This window comes from Anopheles coustani, chromosome 3, assembly GCF_943734705.1.
Source record: "Anopheles coustani chromosome 3, idAnoCousDA_361_x.2, whole genome shotgun sequence".
Taxonomy (NCBI): domain Eukaryota; kingdom Metazoa; phylum Arthropoda; class Insecta; order Diptera; family Culicidae; genus Anopheles; species Anopheles coustani.
Window position 1 is genome coordinate 94,368,226 of NC_071288.1, and position 18,079 is coordinate 94,386,304.

The window sequence follows — 18,079 nt, forward strand, 5'->3', positions numbered from 1 at the left end:
ATGTTTGAAAAGGGGCTTTGTAGTCTCACGATGCTCTTAGTTGTATCTGGGTTGTCTTAGTTTGAACAATTTTTATAATAACGAGCTCAAACAGGATCCTTGCGGAAGTCCAAAGGCTCACTTTTTTCTGACCATGTTCGAAATTCATTGCCTTTTCCGAGAGAAGATAGAAAAGAAAAATTAAAGTAGTGGTTTGTGTCTCGGCTGTCTGAACAGTGCCATCTATTGGACCGACACTAGAAGCGTTGCCATAAACGTACACATTCGAATTTATGGGACAGGGCTGTCGAACTCAGTGGATCAACGAACTTTTGTTAGTTTATCGGACAGATAAGAAAACTTGTAAACAAATAAATGCTTACACTTGTTATTACATTGAACACTCAATGATATATGGAACGTCATCGAAGAGGAACTGTCGTTTTGTTTACAGTCTTCCAAAATAAAATAAACAAGCTTACCCTCCAACGAAGCCGGTCAAATTTCAATCGATTTACATGCTGATTCTATCATAGTCATTTAGTATGTCCTACATTCAAACACAACAGAATAATTTGTTCTGGAAATCCCGTGTAAAACGGGGCTATCTCGCGAGCAGCTGTCACCGTGTGTCACGCCCTTCATCGCTGGATATCAGCGAATCAATCATGCGCCAAACTTTGTGGAGTCGCTGGCGAACGATGCTGTCTTGTTTACGACCCGGTGGAAGCTGACGGAACATATCTAATACGATGCGCCTCGGAATGCTTTGTGACAAATCTGACATCGTTGGCAACGCGGCGGTGTTGATGGACAACCCAGAGATAGGAGCTTGTACACCTCACTGACGCCAGTACGGTGGATGCCAGGAAGCCTTGTTACGCGTTTGGAGATAGGTTATCAGCGTGATATGCTCGGTTGTAGTTGGTCGGACGGACTGGAGGCCCTCCAGTTGAGGTATAAATATTTAGAACCAGCCAGAAAAGGGTTACATACGTTACGGTGAAGTGCAATTTGAAAGCGATTCGTACCCTGAGAACCACAGCAATGCAACGTTTTATCATTCTGGCGACTCTGATCGCCATTGCTAGCGCTCAGGTAGGAACCCCGCAGAAGGGTTTTGGATAAAGTGATCTGATCTGAAGAGTTCTTTCTTGTTACGGTGTTTAGCTATGCAAAGGCCCCGGAGAGCTGGTGCCGAACCCGATCAACTGCCAGGAGTTCTTTATGTGCCGCACGGGCCGTGTGATCCTGTTCTCCTGCCCGGCGAACACCCTCTTCAACCCGCGCACCCTGGCCTGCGATTCCACCAACAAGGTCCGCTGCGAGTTCGGCTCCCTGCCCAACAACGTCCTGACGTCCGCTCTCAAGGCGGCGCCGGCCCAGATCGAGCACACCGTCACGGCGTGCATCAACCGCCCGATCTCCACGCTCCTCCCCAACCCGACCGACTGCTCCCGCTTCTACCAGTGCTCGGTCACGGGCTCCATCGGCTTCGAGTGTCCGCTCGGAACGCTGTTCGATACTCAGCAGAAGCTCTGCGTCGAACGTAACGATGCCATATGCGGAACGGTGGCTCAGCCGAACCCCCCAACCATTCCCATACAGCCACCGTCCCTCCCAATCGTGCCACCGACCCTCCCAATCGTGCCCCCGGCCCTCCCGATCGTGCCCCCGGTCGCACCCATCCCGCCCAACTCCGACCTGAACAGTCTGCAGATGCTCTGCCGTGGAAAGCCGGTCGGCACGAAGGTCCGCAATCCGACCAACTGCCGTGAGTTCGTCAACTGCATCGGCTCCAACACACTCCGCTACACCACCTGCCCGTCCGGAACCGCATTCGACGATGTTCGCAAGACTTGCGATTGGGTTCAGAACGTCAAGTGCTAAGCTAAGCTCGCAGTGCCGTGCCTCTATTCCTGCAGCCTTTTTAGGATAAGTCGAGTATCGAGTTCGAAATAAAGCGGCCTCAACTAAACCAGCAAGCTAAGGACGAAGGGAATTTCTTTCGACACGAAGGTAAAACTATTTACAAGAAACCATTAAACCGAGAGCGAAACAAAAATTATCCACTTTATTTCACTACACGTTGACGTATTCCGACATGAAATGAGTCTTTTCTCCCGAAATCCGCATCGCAGCGCGACCAAGTCTCCACAGTTAACACAGCAGTTGGTTTCCTTCAAAAGAATGTGTGAAGAATTGTCAAACGGAAAACATTCGCAAACGGAACGGTGCATCGCTTAAAAACTATCGTTGGTCGAGCCGTGCGCAAACGACAAGCGCAGCATCCGAAACCGAAACTGAATCAAAAACGCACGCAAAAGTCAGTCAAACTGATTTGGTTTTGCTATTCCTTCATTTTTTTGCCGTTCGTTATGTTTGGTAAAGCTTAGAGATGATGATTTTATCATTCGTGCTAGAAAAGTTGGTAACATCTTTGGCATTTTTGAGGATATTTTTCCATTAATTCATTCATTCATGTTCGTTATCATCTTTCTTTACTGCTTAACTTTTCTTGTTTAAGATTTGCTTCCATTTAGCTACGGTAGTAATTTTAATGTTTCGATATATTTTTTCAATTCGATATAAAACAGTTATATTCGTCTTTTTTTCTTTTATCAATCGCAAATACAGCAATGGCGGTTTTAGCTAAATTGTTTTTTTTTTTAAATACTTATGTATATAACAACTAGGTAAATGTATAGTACGCGGAATTTACGCTCCAGTGTGACCCGTCGGCGAAAAGCTAAACAATCTACCATGAATATGAAAAAACCCTGGAAAAAGGTGTCGTGCAGAGGTTGAGAGTGCGTACCGTCAATAGTTTTAGTTATGTTTTATTTTACTGGTAGCTGCATTGTTCAGTGCAATGGTTTTTATCTTTCATTATGTATCGTAAAATGTTATTCTTGGCATCTTCAAAACCATTCAAATGTTGTTGCAAGCATTTTCGCCTTGCCTACCACAGGAAACCGTCGTGTTCCGGGATGATTGGGTTGCTTTAACTGTTTGCTGTTGCATAAAACCGTTTCGTTAACATCTATTTTATCATTTCTGTCATGACATTGTTGCTTATTTCTGCGGTAACAAATGTTTGATTTTTCATCCACCACTTTTCCCCAAGTTCCTGCTATCTTTCTACGCTATTTTCGCACTACTTTTCCTTCGTGTTAAATCGTTTGACTATGTTTTGAGTTTGAAATCTTTCGGTTATGCTTACATTAATGCTGCTGGCCGTATTTAGACATGTTTGGCAACTGCCACGAGATGGATTGAAGGTAACATTCAGTGTATAGGATTGAAAAGTTGCAAAAGTCGGTGTAACATTGTTCCCACGGATTCGTTTTCTGTCATTTCTGTACTTAATTCTATTGAAAGTAGTTCCTTTCACATCAGTTATGCTTCTTCTTTTTTAATCTGGTTTGAGAGGTTGAAGCTTCTCTTTCCTGCCCGTGCACACCTTGCACACCTTGCACAACTACGCAAATGCAATCCTTGGTCGTGGTCTTACCTCATCCGCCCAGCGTTGACCTTTGGGAGAATTCACTGCAAAACATCGGATCGGTCCAGACGATGACGAGGAGGAAAAGGAATCAAACAAACGGAAATCAGTATACCACCCGGCCCAAACCCCGAGAACTTCTCGCATCAAAGCAACGTTTTTCATTGCTTTTCTCGGCGAAGAAAAGTTCAACCCTCTCGTCAAGCAAACGGGTGATGGTTCGGGTGGTTGGCACACTCGTGGGAAGGGAGGAAAACTCAGGTAAGTTGAATAAAAATCAGTTCGTTTGCAAGTAGCTTACCGAAAGAAGCAATGTGACGTGTGTTTGTATCAATGTTCACGCCAGCTTTGGGTCCCGTTACTTCGACAGCCACGTCGATAGTTTGCATAATGCTAAAAGATGCGTACAAAATAAGCGTCAAGTCAGAGAAACACGTGTCTTGGAAGAACGGGCAACCGGTGCAAGGCAAGCATTGGAGACGAGCGGTTGCATAAGCGGATTGGAACGGTGTTTGACATCCCCGAGGCAAGGACATCATGTTGTATTTACCCGGTTTTATTCGCTTTTCTTCCGCGCACAAAGCTGATACAATGTGAAATAAGTTTTAATGAAGCGTGAACATCAAACATAAAGATTCCACCGACAAAGATGTGAAGAAAATGTATTAAAAAAGTAAAAATGAAATGAGATAACGAAAATAGTACCTCTATAAATAAACAAATGAACACAATATTGACCAAAAATAAACACAAGCAAGATTATTCGAAACAGTTTGTTCCAATTGAAAACATAATCCATGTTACATTCCAAATCCCTCGCCTTTTTCTTCCAAGATGTAATTCTTTCCATTTCTAGCAGAAACGCCAAACAAATGAAAAAGATGCTGAATTCTTCTTCAAATCTTTAAAGCCATGGGAATTATGTAAATTCTCTCCAGTGTCCCGATTGTCTTGACGAAGAATCTAATCGTAAGTAAAAATCTAGCAATCAAAATAAAATGAAGAGCCAAATAAATTGAGAGTAGCATGTGAATTTTGATTGGTAGAAAAAGCTCAAGCACTGAGAGACATTAAGAAGAAATGCAGATGGAAGTGAAAAAGAATATTAAAAAGATCAACTCTACGGATTTTCCGTTCTTTTCACAACGATTTTAACGTAATCTCGAGGTGAGAAACGAATGATCCGCAAAAGCCGGATCGCGTCGCATATTTTATGCAAATAAAAGAGATTCGAGCTTGAAACCCTCCCCACCTTCCCACCCTCATAACGTTTTTTCAAAGGTAAAGAAACCTGAAAACCGTCCTCCGCGCACAATTTTCTCTTGGTAAATTTGTTCCGATCATACTTTTAAATTCACCACATGATTTTCATCCTCCGCGGTGTTCCGTGGACTAAATCAAATTGTTCCACGAGTAAATTCACTTGTTGAGAGTTTCTAGACTCGCGCGCTTCAGTTCGGGACGATTCCACGGAATTGTCAAGAACACAACCACTCGGGAGCGATACGATTGAAAAGTTGCTCCATCAAGTTCCCACCTTTTCAGGTACACTTTGAAGCCACGGAACATTGATCTTTCCTGTCTATTGGATTGGCACGAGGTGTGTTGATGACTAATGTAATAAGCGTTTCGCGCTCAAGCATAATTTCGAACTGTGACATCATGTTCTTATAATCATATAAAAATGGAACTTTAAATGCAACCAAATAAGGGAAAAAGCCATCGTTTAATGGAGACGCCTGGTGCCGGTTAAGAATCTTATTTCATTTATCCGCCCTTCGAACATTAAGTAACGTTAATTTTTTCTAACTTCGAATACAACCGAAAAGCACCTGTTATGAGCATAATCAAATGAAATCTAACAAAACGAATAATTACATTTACGAGTAACATCCATCACTTGAGCTTTGAAGGGCTCGAAACACAAATGAATGGCACGTGTGTGCGAAGAACTCTCGCACTGTCTAATGAAGCGTAATGTTGCGTTGAGCCGGTGCCCGCTGAAGCACCCTCCGGAGGAACGATCATTTCGCGTCCAAGATGAAAGAAAAGCACTTTGCACGAGACCAGGGTGTCAGAAATTTGATGAATGGGCCGCTTATAAGACCGGAGGGCGAGAAAATGGGGAAATTTGAAAAGATGGGCTAAATTGGCGAACAGTACAATCGGCTCTGAGATTGCTGCGAGAACAATCTCGACTGCGGAACATGTCGGCGACATCGTCGATGACAGCTATTGAGTTTTCCGTAATGATGCTGTCAGCTAAAACTCTCCCACTCCTCTGGAGCGATCCACCGGAAAAGCGACGGAGCGCGTTACTGGAGTTAATAGCATTAAGAAAACTGGTGGAAGCAGAGGTGGGCATGATGAAGCAAGGTGCTCGAATGAGCTAAAGTGCACATTAGGGAAGAAAGGCGAAGTTGTGCTGTAAAATAGGATTCTGCCTCGAAGCTTGGGAATGGTAAAATGGCGTCTCGAAGCCGGGGTGTCGTGCGCATTAAGAAAACGGAGACCTATCATTACAACATTAACGCGCTTCTTATCGTGGAAAAGACCATCGTGTCGGTTGTCGAATTAAATATTCGATGGAAAACTGCTTACCCCAAGCGTACAAGTACATGGTGCGCCAACTAGGAACGGGCGATAATTGGAGCAATTTACAACACGACTCGGAAAAGGAGTATAAAACAGGAGCTACACACAAAATGGGTTCCCACACTCAACAACCGATCGGCAGAAGTGCATGCGTGTGAGCATACAAGAACGTGCCAGTTAAGTCCTTTGTTATGCTTTCATGTTTACCTGTCTATCATTCGCTAATCAGCTCCCATCTAGCTCAAGCAGGGCCACGTTTTTCGCCGGAGAGTTTCATTCTATTCAGTGGTCGGTGGAAAACATAACCGAACAACAAAAGCTGCTCACTGAAGCAAAGGAATTTAAAAAAAACCACCTTCACACACTCGACGGTGATGTATTACGCTCACCTACGCCCGAAAGCGAAAGCCCGAACCTTTCCTGCGCCTCGCTTCCGCTTCGTAAAGGGTGCCATTTATCCAGTTGATTACCGGATGGGAAATGAAGGAAAAACTTCCAAACGCCCGGGTCGGAAGTAATTGTACTTTGCGAGCGGCAGCTCGAGCTCGTTGGATAATCGCAATTATTCGTGTCTCGCACTGACGGATGGCTCCATTCGGCTCCACACTTTGGCGCGGGTTAATTACGCCGCACGTAATGGAAGCACGTCAGGATATGTTTAATTGTTTGTCGCTCAAGATGGAGTGAAGTTCTTTTCTGCTTTGTTGGAGATTTGGACGCCGTTGGTGGTGGAAAAAATTGAAACATCAATGTCAAGGCTGCTTCCTTAAGAAACATTGCAATGCAGTAAATTCCAAAACGGTTTCAATTGGATTGAAAATATTCAAAAACAGGCCTACCAATGGTGCACGTGGAAATTCCAAAAAACCAACGCAGGGATAGACAGTGATTGACAGCACTTTAGCACCTCAGTGTGTGCTCAGTGGAACAGATCCACCGGGTTTCACCCTTTTTCGGAGTGGAAGGAAATCGAATTGTATTCGTGCGAGACATCTCCCTAACTTGGACAACGCCATTCTTCATTCCATTTTCCGAAGGCGAATATTCATGTGAGATCATTATGCAGCACCCAGGAAAACTCCGGCCCCACCCACGAGGATTCACCGTTCCGACGCGGGTAGAAAGTTTCCAACCGGAAATGTCACACTCAGCTTCAAGCCTCATTCCATAGCGACACCAAATTCACCCCGGAAAAACCCCTGTTGCGTGTGGCCCATTTCGGACATGCCAGTTCCATTAAAATGCACGCAACGGTGTTTGGTAACGTTTTTGTCTAGAAAAGAGGATCCTATAGCGCACTCCCACATCGAATACCAAAGGAACATTCCAATTTAAACCCATTTTGAAGAGAAGAAAACGTGAGCAGAGCGCTCTTGAGCGTGAAGAATGTGCAGGAATGTAAATCCATGCCGTCAGCTAAACGTGGGACTATTATTCAGTAGGCGGAAAAGGTGTAAAGCACGACCATTTTGCAAGTGTTGCTGCCTCAACAGACCGACAGGGGGGAAATGGGAAGGTGTAGAAGGTGTGCACAGGGATAGGAGGGGAAGAGAAAAATTCACATTTTACAAACGTGTACGACTTCTCCTTCCGGTGCGCCCGGGTTCACGGATGATCGATGCTTTACAAGCCACTTGCCGGCTCTTAAGATATGGTGGAAAGGATGGAGATTTGATAGAGAGACAGATAGAGAGAGCAAGAGAGAGAGAGAGAGAGAGCGATAGGAAAAAAGGGAGGTACTGTTCGAGAAACACGAGATCGGAATCACAAAACAGACGCACTTGGAAGCACTTTAGGACTTGCAGGTGTCCTTGTGCGTGCCACCGTTGATGGTGGCGGTGTTTGTGACGATGTTGGTGTTGGTGGTGGTGGTGGTGGTGGTGGTAGTGGTGGTGCTGTTAGCGACTGCGGCAGTGTTGGAGGAACTCAAAACCGTACCGTTCACCGCGCTTGTCATCGACGACGATGTCTTCTTGTCTTTGCCGCTTTCGTCCGCCGTTTCCTCGTTCGTCTCGTAGTCGTCGTAGTCGTCCGAGTCGTCGTCCGCCTCGGCGTCTCCGTTTGGCTTCCCACCGAGGCTACGCTTGCTGCTGGACCGCTTCTTGCTTCGCCGCCGCATGTTCTCGCCGCCCTTCTCCTGCGAGGGCTTCGTCGTGGTACAGTTTCCATTGCGATCCGGAAGTTCTCCGGCTGGGAGGGCCTTCTCCCCAGTTCCGGCGTTACCGTTGGTCTCGGCCGTGATCGCCTGCTGCTCCAGGCTGGTCAGCAGCTGCTCCTTGGCGTTCTCGCACAGCCGGAACGTCTCGAGGAACTCGTTCAGATCGACCTGGCCGTCCTTGTTGATGTCCATCATGCGGCACATGTCGAGCAGCTGCTCGTGCGTGTTGTGCGGGAAGTGGCGCCGCAGCAGCTCGCACGCCTCGCCGAACTCCTCCAGCGAGATCTGGCCCGAGTTGTCCTTGTCCAGGATGCGGAAGATGGCCTCCAGGCTGCTCTTGTTCTTGTACAGCGACTCCGCCACCGTCGGCGTACCATTTTGTGCCGATTTCTGTACCGGGGAGGCAATGAAACGAAATGGAGATTATTATTCCCCCCTCCACGACGATGTAACGGAACTATCCCCGTCACTGTGTTTGCCTACCCTATTTACCAAAGTACAATTATTCCCCCCACAAACCAACCTACTTCTCTTGGGTGACATTTACCAGCACGCCGAACACGGCTTGTTTACTTCGTGCAGATTATCTTGTCACGGAGCACTTTTCCCCGAGCGCGATGAGCTCCGGCGATAACAAAGTAAACTCTCTCCCCGACTCACCGGCGGTACTTTAATGAAATGCCTTCGACAGCAGGTTTCGATGGCTACACAACTTTGCTCGAGCATGTACCTTTCACACAGGATGGCATTTACAACCACCGTCACTCTGGTGTCCCGTCAGCTTGTTTCTCTTTTCTGTCGGGAAAATAATTTGAAATTCGATCCCCAAGCAAGCCCCACACAAGAGTGGGCAAATAATGGCATAATCTATCGTTCGTTTGTTGTACGAAAAAAATAATCCCGCACCCACCCACACAGGGAGACGCCTTTGTCAATAGTAATCAATTTCCGATGCGGTGGAAAATAAATGCAAATCAGGACGCCGGATGAAGAGATCGCTTCGGGAAAGCTCTTAGAAGGTTGTGTAACTAATCGAAATTCAATTTTCAGGAGTTTACACCGAGAGAACAAAACACTAGCGATCGGAGCGAAGCGAACGACTGGATCGAAACGAAAACTAATTGAAGTTAAAATTAATTTGTGTCTCCGTAAGTGGATCTTAGTAATTAGACTAACATAAAGACAAACTTAGAACGTACACATTTTTCCAAAACGCATTCTGAAACACCACGTTTGGTTGTGAGGGGTATCTCCAAATAGATCCAATTACTCCATCAAACTCCCTCCATCAAATTATTTTGTTCGCTTGACGTCATCCTTTAAATTATGATCTTTAAAACATTCTGGGAACATGACGATGAGAAGTTGAACGTCTGAATCAAAGCAACATCACTTTTAATCTCCTGTTGCCATCCAAGTAGTTCGCTAGCCCACACCATGAATTTCCGTCTTCTGGAGACTTCTTTCTTCTACTTGTACTGATAGTCCTACAGGTATGCCGAGAACCGGCCCCTTCACCTCACCGCGATACTTACGAAGGAGTCCGTGTCGAGCAGGTGCAGCGTCTTGCGGTAGTTGACTTCCGTTATCGTCGCGACGCTGCTGGCAGTGGGATTGTCGGTCGGCGCTAGCTTCTCCTTCAGCATCCGCCAGGGCAGACCGAGGTTGGTGGCGCTCTCCAGCGCCTCGCACCACTTGGCGAGCGTCAGTACACCTGTGTGCCGAGTTCCGAGAAAGAAAATGCAACAAAGGCAGAAGGTCAGACGTCAATCGTTAAAGATGAATGGTTTCCCGGGGAGACGCCGAAGAAGAAGAAGAAGCTAACCCGCTGTCTACCTCTAGACCTGTCTAATGATATCATTAATGGAACGGGTAAGGCCAGTTAGAGATAAACGTCACAGTTGGTGCGCAACACTGTTTGGTTGACGAATCAAAATGCGCTCGTTATTGAGATATAAAAATAAATCTTCGTCGTTTTGTCTCCCACCAGCGTTATCAGAAAAAAGGATTCAATACCTTCCAGAACCTAGTCTTATAGATGACTTGCTGGAAGCATGAGTTGCTGTCATCTCGCCGCAAGCAATTCTTTAGCACTTTATCGCACCAAAATGGCCAATATAATGAGGGACAGAATGAATGTTTCTTTGTACAATAGGACAAGTGCAACTTTCCGGAGGAAATACTTTCCTCTCAGACAGTGAAACACGATGCTTATCCTTTCCATCATTTCCATCCTGTCTCGGACGGACTGATAGGACCCGTGGGAAGGGCAATAAACAGTGCCTCAAACCACTACAAACAAGCGCAAATTTCAAGCGTCCACAAACGTCGTATCGTCAAGGGAAGCTGTTTCTCTTTTAAAGATTTTACGAGCAATGCTTTTGGAGCATTTTTTTTTGGAACTGAAAAAAAGGAAAACATGTCCGAATCCTTTCCCAACTCCCGCGCCCGAGTGAATCTTGTTTCGTTTTCGGTTGAAAAGTTACGTGATGATGGAAATTTTATGACCCTGCTGGTACACGGTTGAGCTCTTCGGGGCGACTTTGTCCGCCTCCGCCTGGAAATCGACAGGATCGACCCTCCCGTCGACTGTGTCATTTTTGCTCAGTTTGCGCTTTTTTTTCCTTCTCCCGTTTCTTAACTAACTTTTCCACCCACGTTCAAAAATAAACTCCACACCGAACTGGAGCGGAAAGGGAAACCGAAAAAGGAACAGCGTAAAACGTTAATAATGACTCGGTAGAATCGTCCCTTCTGGGCGAATCTTAGCTCGCCCCGATACCGACAACAGGATACAGAAATTTGAAGAGCTTCAATGTGGCACTGGCAATTTCCGGTGAAAGTCATAAAAATTTCTACCGAATTAAGTCCAACACCCGGAGGCGAGCGCTCTCCCGGGGGGACGTTGGAAAAAGGATGTTCTTTCGGTTTCATTCTTCCAAGTATTGCCTAACGTCACCGCCTCAGGTTGCCTTCGGCAGAAGAAAGGGCAAAGACAAACGAGCAGGTGTAGATTGCTGAATCGAATGAAGTGTCCAATGACCCGTGGCCCTCTCGGGAGGGATTATGCTTTATTCCGTGATCCATATTTCATTCCAACTTGAGGTGGGGAGATCCAAGAAGGCTTGCCCGGATTTAGAGCGTCCGAGCCAAACAGATGACGAATAGCGAATTTTTGTGTAACGTTTCACGTCAATCTGATTTCCATTCCACTCCTCGCAGTCGGCCTTGCGTTTAGGCTTTTCCAAACCGGGAGAGCCCTCCGTCGCCGGCACTCAAGAGTTGCCACTCCGCTGGAAACCATTTTTTATCGACCATCATAAATTGCCGTGTTAGCCCCGTGCTATATAAACTCCTAAACCAATCTTCGTATCGAAATCGCTTTCGTACACACTTTCCCTCTCCCGCCTTTCCTTTCTATTGAGGGTATCGACGGGAAGAGGGTATCGACTCGGCGTGGGGCGGCGAATCCAAAAACCTTTTGATACCGCCCGCGCTTCCGAACGTCTGGAAGCCATCATCAATTTTCGAACCCCCTCCCCAGAATCAGCGAATCTCCCGTCCCGTCACTTCATTGACCCGGTCGCCGGTCGGCGTCGATCCGAACGCGAGATACAGCCGCAAAGCCCTCCACTACATCCCGGAGAAAAAACCTCGGTGCGATAAATCTTCCCCAGGCTGTCTTCAGCATGTCACGGCATGCCGTTTAGGTAATCTTTTCCTCAACTCCTCCTCAAGGTCCGTTCGGTCATCCGTGGAGTTTTGCTCCCGCCTGCCTGCCTGTCAATGCCACTCACTCACATGGCCACTCACATCGAGATTAGAGAATTGCTAACAAAATGGCATTCCTGGAGCAGCCCGGCGATCCGCATCCGCCAGATTCCATAGATGCGATGCCTCACTGACCTGGTTCCATTGTGCTGAAGCCACTCGTAAATTGACGGTTTTTTACTGCCCGAAAAGGGCCACCGGAAATGGGATACTTGTCCCTGGACGTGACGGGATTGGCAAAAGGAAGGAAAAAAACAAGACAACATACAGCCCAGAGACTGCCATAAACTTATGGTATTACACGTTAATGCGACAATGCGTGTCATGTTAAAGAGAGTATGGAGCTCCTTATCCGTTCTGGCACATTTTGGGATGAGGGGCTCTCTTACACGCCGGATTACTTTGTTATATCAAACACTCACCCGTATTTTCGACGTCCCGTGACTTGAACTCCCGCTCGAGCTCTATCCGCCGTTCGCGCAGCTTCGCCGCCAGCTCCCGGATGGCCGAGCTCTCCACCAATCCCACGCGCTGTCGGAATGTCAATTTGCGGGTCTTCGAGGCCGCCGCCGTGTACATGACGAAGTGCGTATCCAGCTGCGGGTCGAGCTTCAGATAGGCGCCCTTGTTCGAGCCAATCTCGTAGTAGTTCGAGGCGGAGAAGATGGTGATGACCTACGGGGGAGGTTAGGGAGAAAGGTGTTCGAAACGAAAGTCAATCAAATCTCCTCGCCGAGGCTTGAGGCCCCTCCTCACCTTGCCGCCGTGCATGATCTCGTACCCGTCCGGTTTGCATTCGTGCGATCGAACAAGATACTGGAGCTTGTAGCGCTGTAGGAACTTGTTGGTCACATCCGGTCCGAAGTACGTCCCGGCACCTCGCAGTGAGTTCGGCCGGCAGCCCTCGGTGTGCTGCGGATCACTCCACAAGATGTCGAACACCTTCGGACCCGCGAACGTGATATGCAAAAAGGAAGTGTAAGATTAGAAAAGGGAAGTGGCCTCGCCTCGGGTTTACACCGTCATTTCCGTAATCCTTCTACCGAGCGGTAATCGAACGATGAATCAGCAACCGGCCCGTGCTCGATTGAACACTCATAATCACGAAACCCTCCTCTCCCATTACCTCTCTTACCGGCTATCCGAAAGTTAAGCGAGTCGGAAGCTGACCAACCATCAACCAGGTTTGTTGGTACGGATCAAAAAAGTGCTTGCCCACCGAGGCATGACGTCGTCCGCTTGGTGTATATGCCTTCGCTAATCGGACACATCACGCCTGAGTGGCCAACTGACGCGATGCGGTGCAATAAATATGCAAATAAGCACAATTCGCTGGCGAGAAGGTGATGCGGGCTTAATAGCGTACCGGTCGGTGTTCGCTGCTAATGGAACCATGAGGTCTAAACATGCCAAGTTGCTGGCCCATTCCCTCTCCTTCTTTTCTTTGCAAGATCGTGCCAGTAGAACGTGTGCATGTTGCAATACTTCAAAAGGCTCCACAAACCAGCGAATGTCCCATATATTCACCGAGGATAACGTACGAAAATGCCGGTAACATGCTAAACCTTCTACCTTGAGGCAAGTATTGCAAATGGTTGTTTTTGCATCGTGTGCCATTTTGTTACGCTTATGCATCCGGACACCAGGGCCTTTCTAGTGCCGTATCAGTTTCAGTACTTCACCGACACCTCCCATAAACTGTGCTTATCAATGTCACGCTTCCGGTGTTTCACTACATCCCGGTGTGTGTTTTCCGGTGGGGAACGATAGGACGAAAAAATCTTTTGAAAACAATACCGCTCCATTCCACTCGGTTGGTTCATTTTTAATGCGAGGTTTCAACGAAATCACACACACGGTGGGTATCGTGACAAAGGAGCAACTCAATATTAATTACATTTTATATGCATACACCCAGTGTGGAAACCCTAGCATTCCTTGTGTCATTGTGAAGGTTTATTTTGTTTCATTTTTATGAAATGAAACACATCGAAAACGGGTACAATGTGAAAGGACAAAGGAAAGACATTAAATTTAAACCAAAACCATTAAAATGATCGTAAAACGTCAAACTCAATGGATTAAAAAAGAAAAATTGAGGTTAACGTTGAGCTTGTATGCGAATATGTACAATTTCAAGCTTTGGTAGGGATATGTCGGCTTGGTAGGGTTTACCCTTCGAGATTGGTGGTAAAGGATTTGTTGATCGTAACACAGATTATGACACAAATATTGATTGTTCCCTCGCCCAAGGTTAGCTTTACATTTATGGTTATCGTTTATGGTCTTAAGTACGGTTCTACACTCGCATCAAATCAGTGGCCGTCAAGACAAATAACCCGTCCGTGCTAGATTTTAACCTTTTCAATGGGAGGGCATGTAAACAGTTTACCACATAATCCAACATCCCACACACTGTTCGAGTGCAAGCGAAGCCTAGGCAATCAACACGAAACCACCTAATAGTATTTTATGCAACTCTTCGGTCGCCTCTGCGAGCGACCGGAAGGATGATTCAATTAAAACGCTAGATAACTCGGACCAAAGCCCGAAAGGGTTCGGTAACGTTTGTCACACATATTCGGGACACCTATCACTGCACTGGCATGAACTTTTGCCCTTTATTTGCCTTAACTACCATCTAGTGACGAGCGGCTCTGGTGCCTGGCGAAGGGCCACTGTTTGGGAGCGAGAACTCAATTCAAAGGCTGCTAACCTCTCTAATCTCGCAGCAAACAGCGCTAGAGGATGGTGAACACAATTAAAACTTTTCCATACACTCGCTGCCGGGCGAAACCCTATTCGGTTTACTACGTGGAGCAGCAACTCGACCTCGTGTTTGGCGTCGAAAAAGGGGACGACATCTAGCGAGATGTTTTCGTGACAGAAACAATGTCCGCCTGGTTTTTGGGAACGTTCGCAACTGACGGAAGATGGTCAACGCAATCTCGGAACGCTCGGGGGGATATTTGATGCACGCACTGGAAGTTCAACTTTTTGGACTATGATTTTTCAGCTTTCATCCAAACTAAATTACAGACTACTCGGTATTTTAACTTTTCATGACTTGAGGACAAAACTAGAGTTTGTATCATACTATCATCCAAACTGCATAACTCATAAAAATTCAGTTTACCGAACACAAGTTCGTATTTTATCCTTCATGGATTATATTGTAATAATCCATTCAAACGCCGATCCATTTCCCCTAATAGTCACTCAAAGCCATCCGGCTGTCGGCTAGACTAATATCGTAATACTCCGGATGATCTTACCACCTTTCTCCACCCCTAAAGTGTCATGGAAAGTAAACTACTCGCCGCCGTCTCTATAATCTTCTTACATGCAGCAACATTTCCCATTGTCATCTTGACCAAACGTTCGAGAAAGCACCACTTCCGGACAATGCCGTGAAGCCCGTTTGGAAGTGTTCCAAGAAAATAGATCAAGGATATAGCTGGCACACGGATAGCGTGAGGAAATGGGTTTAACATCTGCTCCTTGCCTATGGCAAGAGCGTCGCTGCTCTCGTGTTTTCGAAGGATTTCCGAGAATCGATTCCGACGGCACAAGGGTTGAGAATAGGTCTTGTGAGTCACATTCTTCTGGCCCGTTCCTATAGGCGTAGGCCGTTACCTCTAGATGCCTTCTTACTGGATAACGAATGATACAATTGCTTCGTGTCGGCTAACAACTTGACATCCAATTCTCGGAAGATGGATTATGTCCGTCAGCGACCAGCTCCAAGGTGACATTAGACAGGTATATCATCGCCGGGAAAGTAATGACGAACGCTACTAATGGGATAATCAATTACCTGCTTCCATTCCACCTTGTCGATTATCTCGGCTCCGGGAGCGGTACTTTCGGTGATCGGTGGACGCAACAGCGATATGTACTAACGGTCGGTTTTTCGGATCGAGGTTAATTCCAAAAACCATGTCGTTGACGGTCCGGAAACAGAACAAAAGAAACACTTGTAATGGCGGGAGTTGTTCTTCAATTTCTCGAGGTATTCCTCCCCCGCGCAGATTGGAGAACCTTCTGGTGGGATCCGGAAAGCGCCGAAACTTACCTTGCCCCGGTCCAGGCTGCGGATGAGATCCAGATCGGTGGAATCGGAAATGCCACCGTGCACCACCAGCACGCGGTTGTTAACTATCGTCCCTAACGGAAGCCACCGGTACACCTCGTCGATGAGCTTCAGCAGTCTTTCGGCGTTGTGTTTGTACTTCTGGTGCACCTCCCGGATGAAGCCGTACCGGGCGTTCATGACCGTGTCCTCGTGGTTGCCCCGGTTGAGGAACACGCCGCCGGGAAACACCAGAAATGTACAGAGAAGCAGCAGCAGCACCTCCAGCCCCTTCTTGCCGCGGTCCACGAAATCACCGTTGAACACGTACGGGTTCTCCGGCGACGGCAGCCCATTCTGGAAGTTGTCAAAGGAAGGATGGGGAATAGCAAATAGTTGTGGTAAGCAAATTCTGATTTCGAATGCAACCTCCATTATATATTCCTCAGTGCGTCATCGGTCTCACTCTTTCGAAATCTTGCTTCCCTACATGGATTTCATTGCACTTCCGAATAAATAGCACAGTATTGGATTTCCCTGTGGGTATAGCCAGTATAACCTTGCTCCGTTCCGAATCGTTCTTCAGACTTATACACACGTTTCGTCGTATTTGCGAGACTTGCAAACATAATGCCACAACCAGAGAACCAAAACAATCATAACAGGAAGTCTAAATTAAGGCTGAGTAAATGTAAACATCCCGAACGAGATTGCGGACATGTATTAAGTTCGGATTTCGGGATCGAATGGCAACCGCATGCAACAACGAAAATTGAGGCTACGTGCAAACGTCGAGGATGTTTCCTACTTTCATGTTCGACAGCCGATTGACTGATGTGAGAATGATGTCCTGCCAGGGACGGGACGAAACGGAGCGGGCAGCGTTCTGACCTACCTTGTGGAACACGACCAGCAGATCGTCCAGCTTGCCGTGCAGATCGCCGCAAATCGTGACCTGCTTGGAGATGGCGGTCGACGCCTGGTTGAGATTCGGCAGCCGCTTCAGCTTGGAGGTCGCCTCGCGCAGTATGCCGGCCACGTACTTGGCGTGCAGCCGGTTCTTCTTCTTCCGGAACAGATCGATGATGACTTCCAGCTCCTTCTTGTCGAGCGGAAATTTGATCTCCGGCCCCTGATAGCCGCGCTCCGGCCCGGCGATACCCTCGTCGGCTAGATCGTCCGATTCGTCGGAAAATTTCATATTCAGTGCCTCTGTAGTGTTGATGGTGGTGGTGATGATGAGCAGAGTGGTGGTGATGGTGTGGAAAGGTGTACAGGGCGGTTTGGTTTGGTAGCCGCGTGGCAAAGCCGTGGTAATTTATTTCGTGTTTGTTTACGGGGCAGAGTTTATGAGCGTGAAATGATTTTATGGCCATTTCGGGGGTTAACCGATAGAAGGAGAGAGAGAGGGCGTTGGTGGCGATAAGAAATGAAGCCAGGTGTAAACGGGGTATAAAAATTGAAACGAAACAATTACACCAGAAAAGGGAAAACCCCCGGCGGAAGTTTTGAACGGTAAAAATTGTAGTAGCAAAGAAAAAAACAAGTTGACAAAAATGTGAGTAAAAGAAGATGCAAAATCGTTAAGTGCAATGTGAGAGTTTTCAAAAAGAACCAGATTAAGTCAAAACGAGAGTAAGTAGAAAGAGTGAAGTAGTAAGAAAAAGAGAAAGAGAGAGAGAGAAAGAGAAAAAGAATAAAAATAACACCAGACCGAACAAAATGTCAGGTTAATGATAATCGAAAAATGACTAGATTTGGCTTGATCGGGTGAGATTTTATTGACCTGTTTCTTTTTTGGTTTGCTTGGCTTGCTCTTGCTTTGCGTTCGCTGCAATTTTCGTTCATTTCAGGTTTTGCTGCTGCACGCACTTGCGTTAATGCTGGCGAAGGCGTGATGCTGGCCGAAGTGTAGCATTTGAATTATAGTGGATTGCTTTCTGCTTGTTTTTTTTTTTGTTGTTTTCATTCTTTTCGGAAGCATCGCAAACAAAACGGG

At 46.8% G+C, this 18,079-nt stretch overlaps 2 protein-coding genes across 2 annotated transcripts in view; one reads left to right on the top strand and one right to left on the bottom strand.

Moving 5' to 3' along the window:
- The first annotated feature begins 1,026 nt into the window (after window positions 1–1,026).
- On the top strand, window positions 1,027–1,869 carry LOC131259638 (probable endochitinase). The gene is made up of 2 exons (XM_058261178.1): window positions 1,027–1,077; window positions 1,150–1,869. The coding sequence occupies exons 1-2, from the start codon at window positions 1,027–1,029 to the stop codon at window positions 1,867–1,869; spliced, it is 771 nt and encodes a 256-aa protein (XP_058117161.1).
- A 184-nt stretch (window positions 1,870–2,053) lies between these two features.
- LOC131271893 (serine/threonine-protein phosphatase rdgC) overlaps window positions 2,054–18,079 on the bottom strand; it is a 28,855-nt gene continuing 12,829 nt past the window's right edge. The window contains exons 4-11 of the mRNA XM_058273461.1: window positions 16,976–17,292; window positions 16,084–16,437; window positions 15,826–15,906; window positions 12,765–12,950; window positions 12,431–12,683; window positions 9,773–9,951; window positions 8,018–8,627; window positions 2,054–3,528 (exon numbers count right to left, since the gene is read on the bottom strand). Coding sequence (XP_058129444.1) covers window positions 3,461–3,528; window positions 8,018–8,627; window positions 9,773–9,951; window positions 12,431–12,683; window positions 12,765–12,950; window positions 15,826–15,906; window positions 16,084–16,437; window positions 16,976–17,292 — 2,048 coding nt within the window. The 3' untranslated portion in view covers window positions 2,054–3,460. The remainder of the gene's footprint in view (window positions 3,529–8,017; window positions 8,628–9,772; window positions 9,952–12,430; window positions 12,684–12,764; window positions 12,951–15,825; window positions 15,907–16,083; window positions 16,438–16,975; window positions 17,293–18,079) is intronic.

Excerpts from the sequence above, each read along its gene's own strand:
- LOC131259638 (XM_058261178.1), top strand. The coding sequence starts at position 1,027 with ATGCAACGTTTTATCATTCTGGCGACTCTGATCGCCATTGCTAGCGCT. Across the intron at positions 1,078-1,149 it reads TCGCCATTGCTAGCGCTCAG|CTATGCAAAGGCCCCGGAGA; the intron begins GTAGGAACCCCG and ends TACGGTGTTTAG.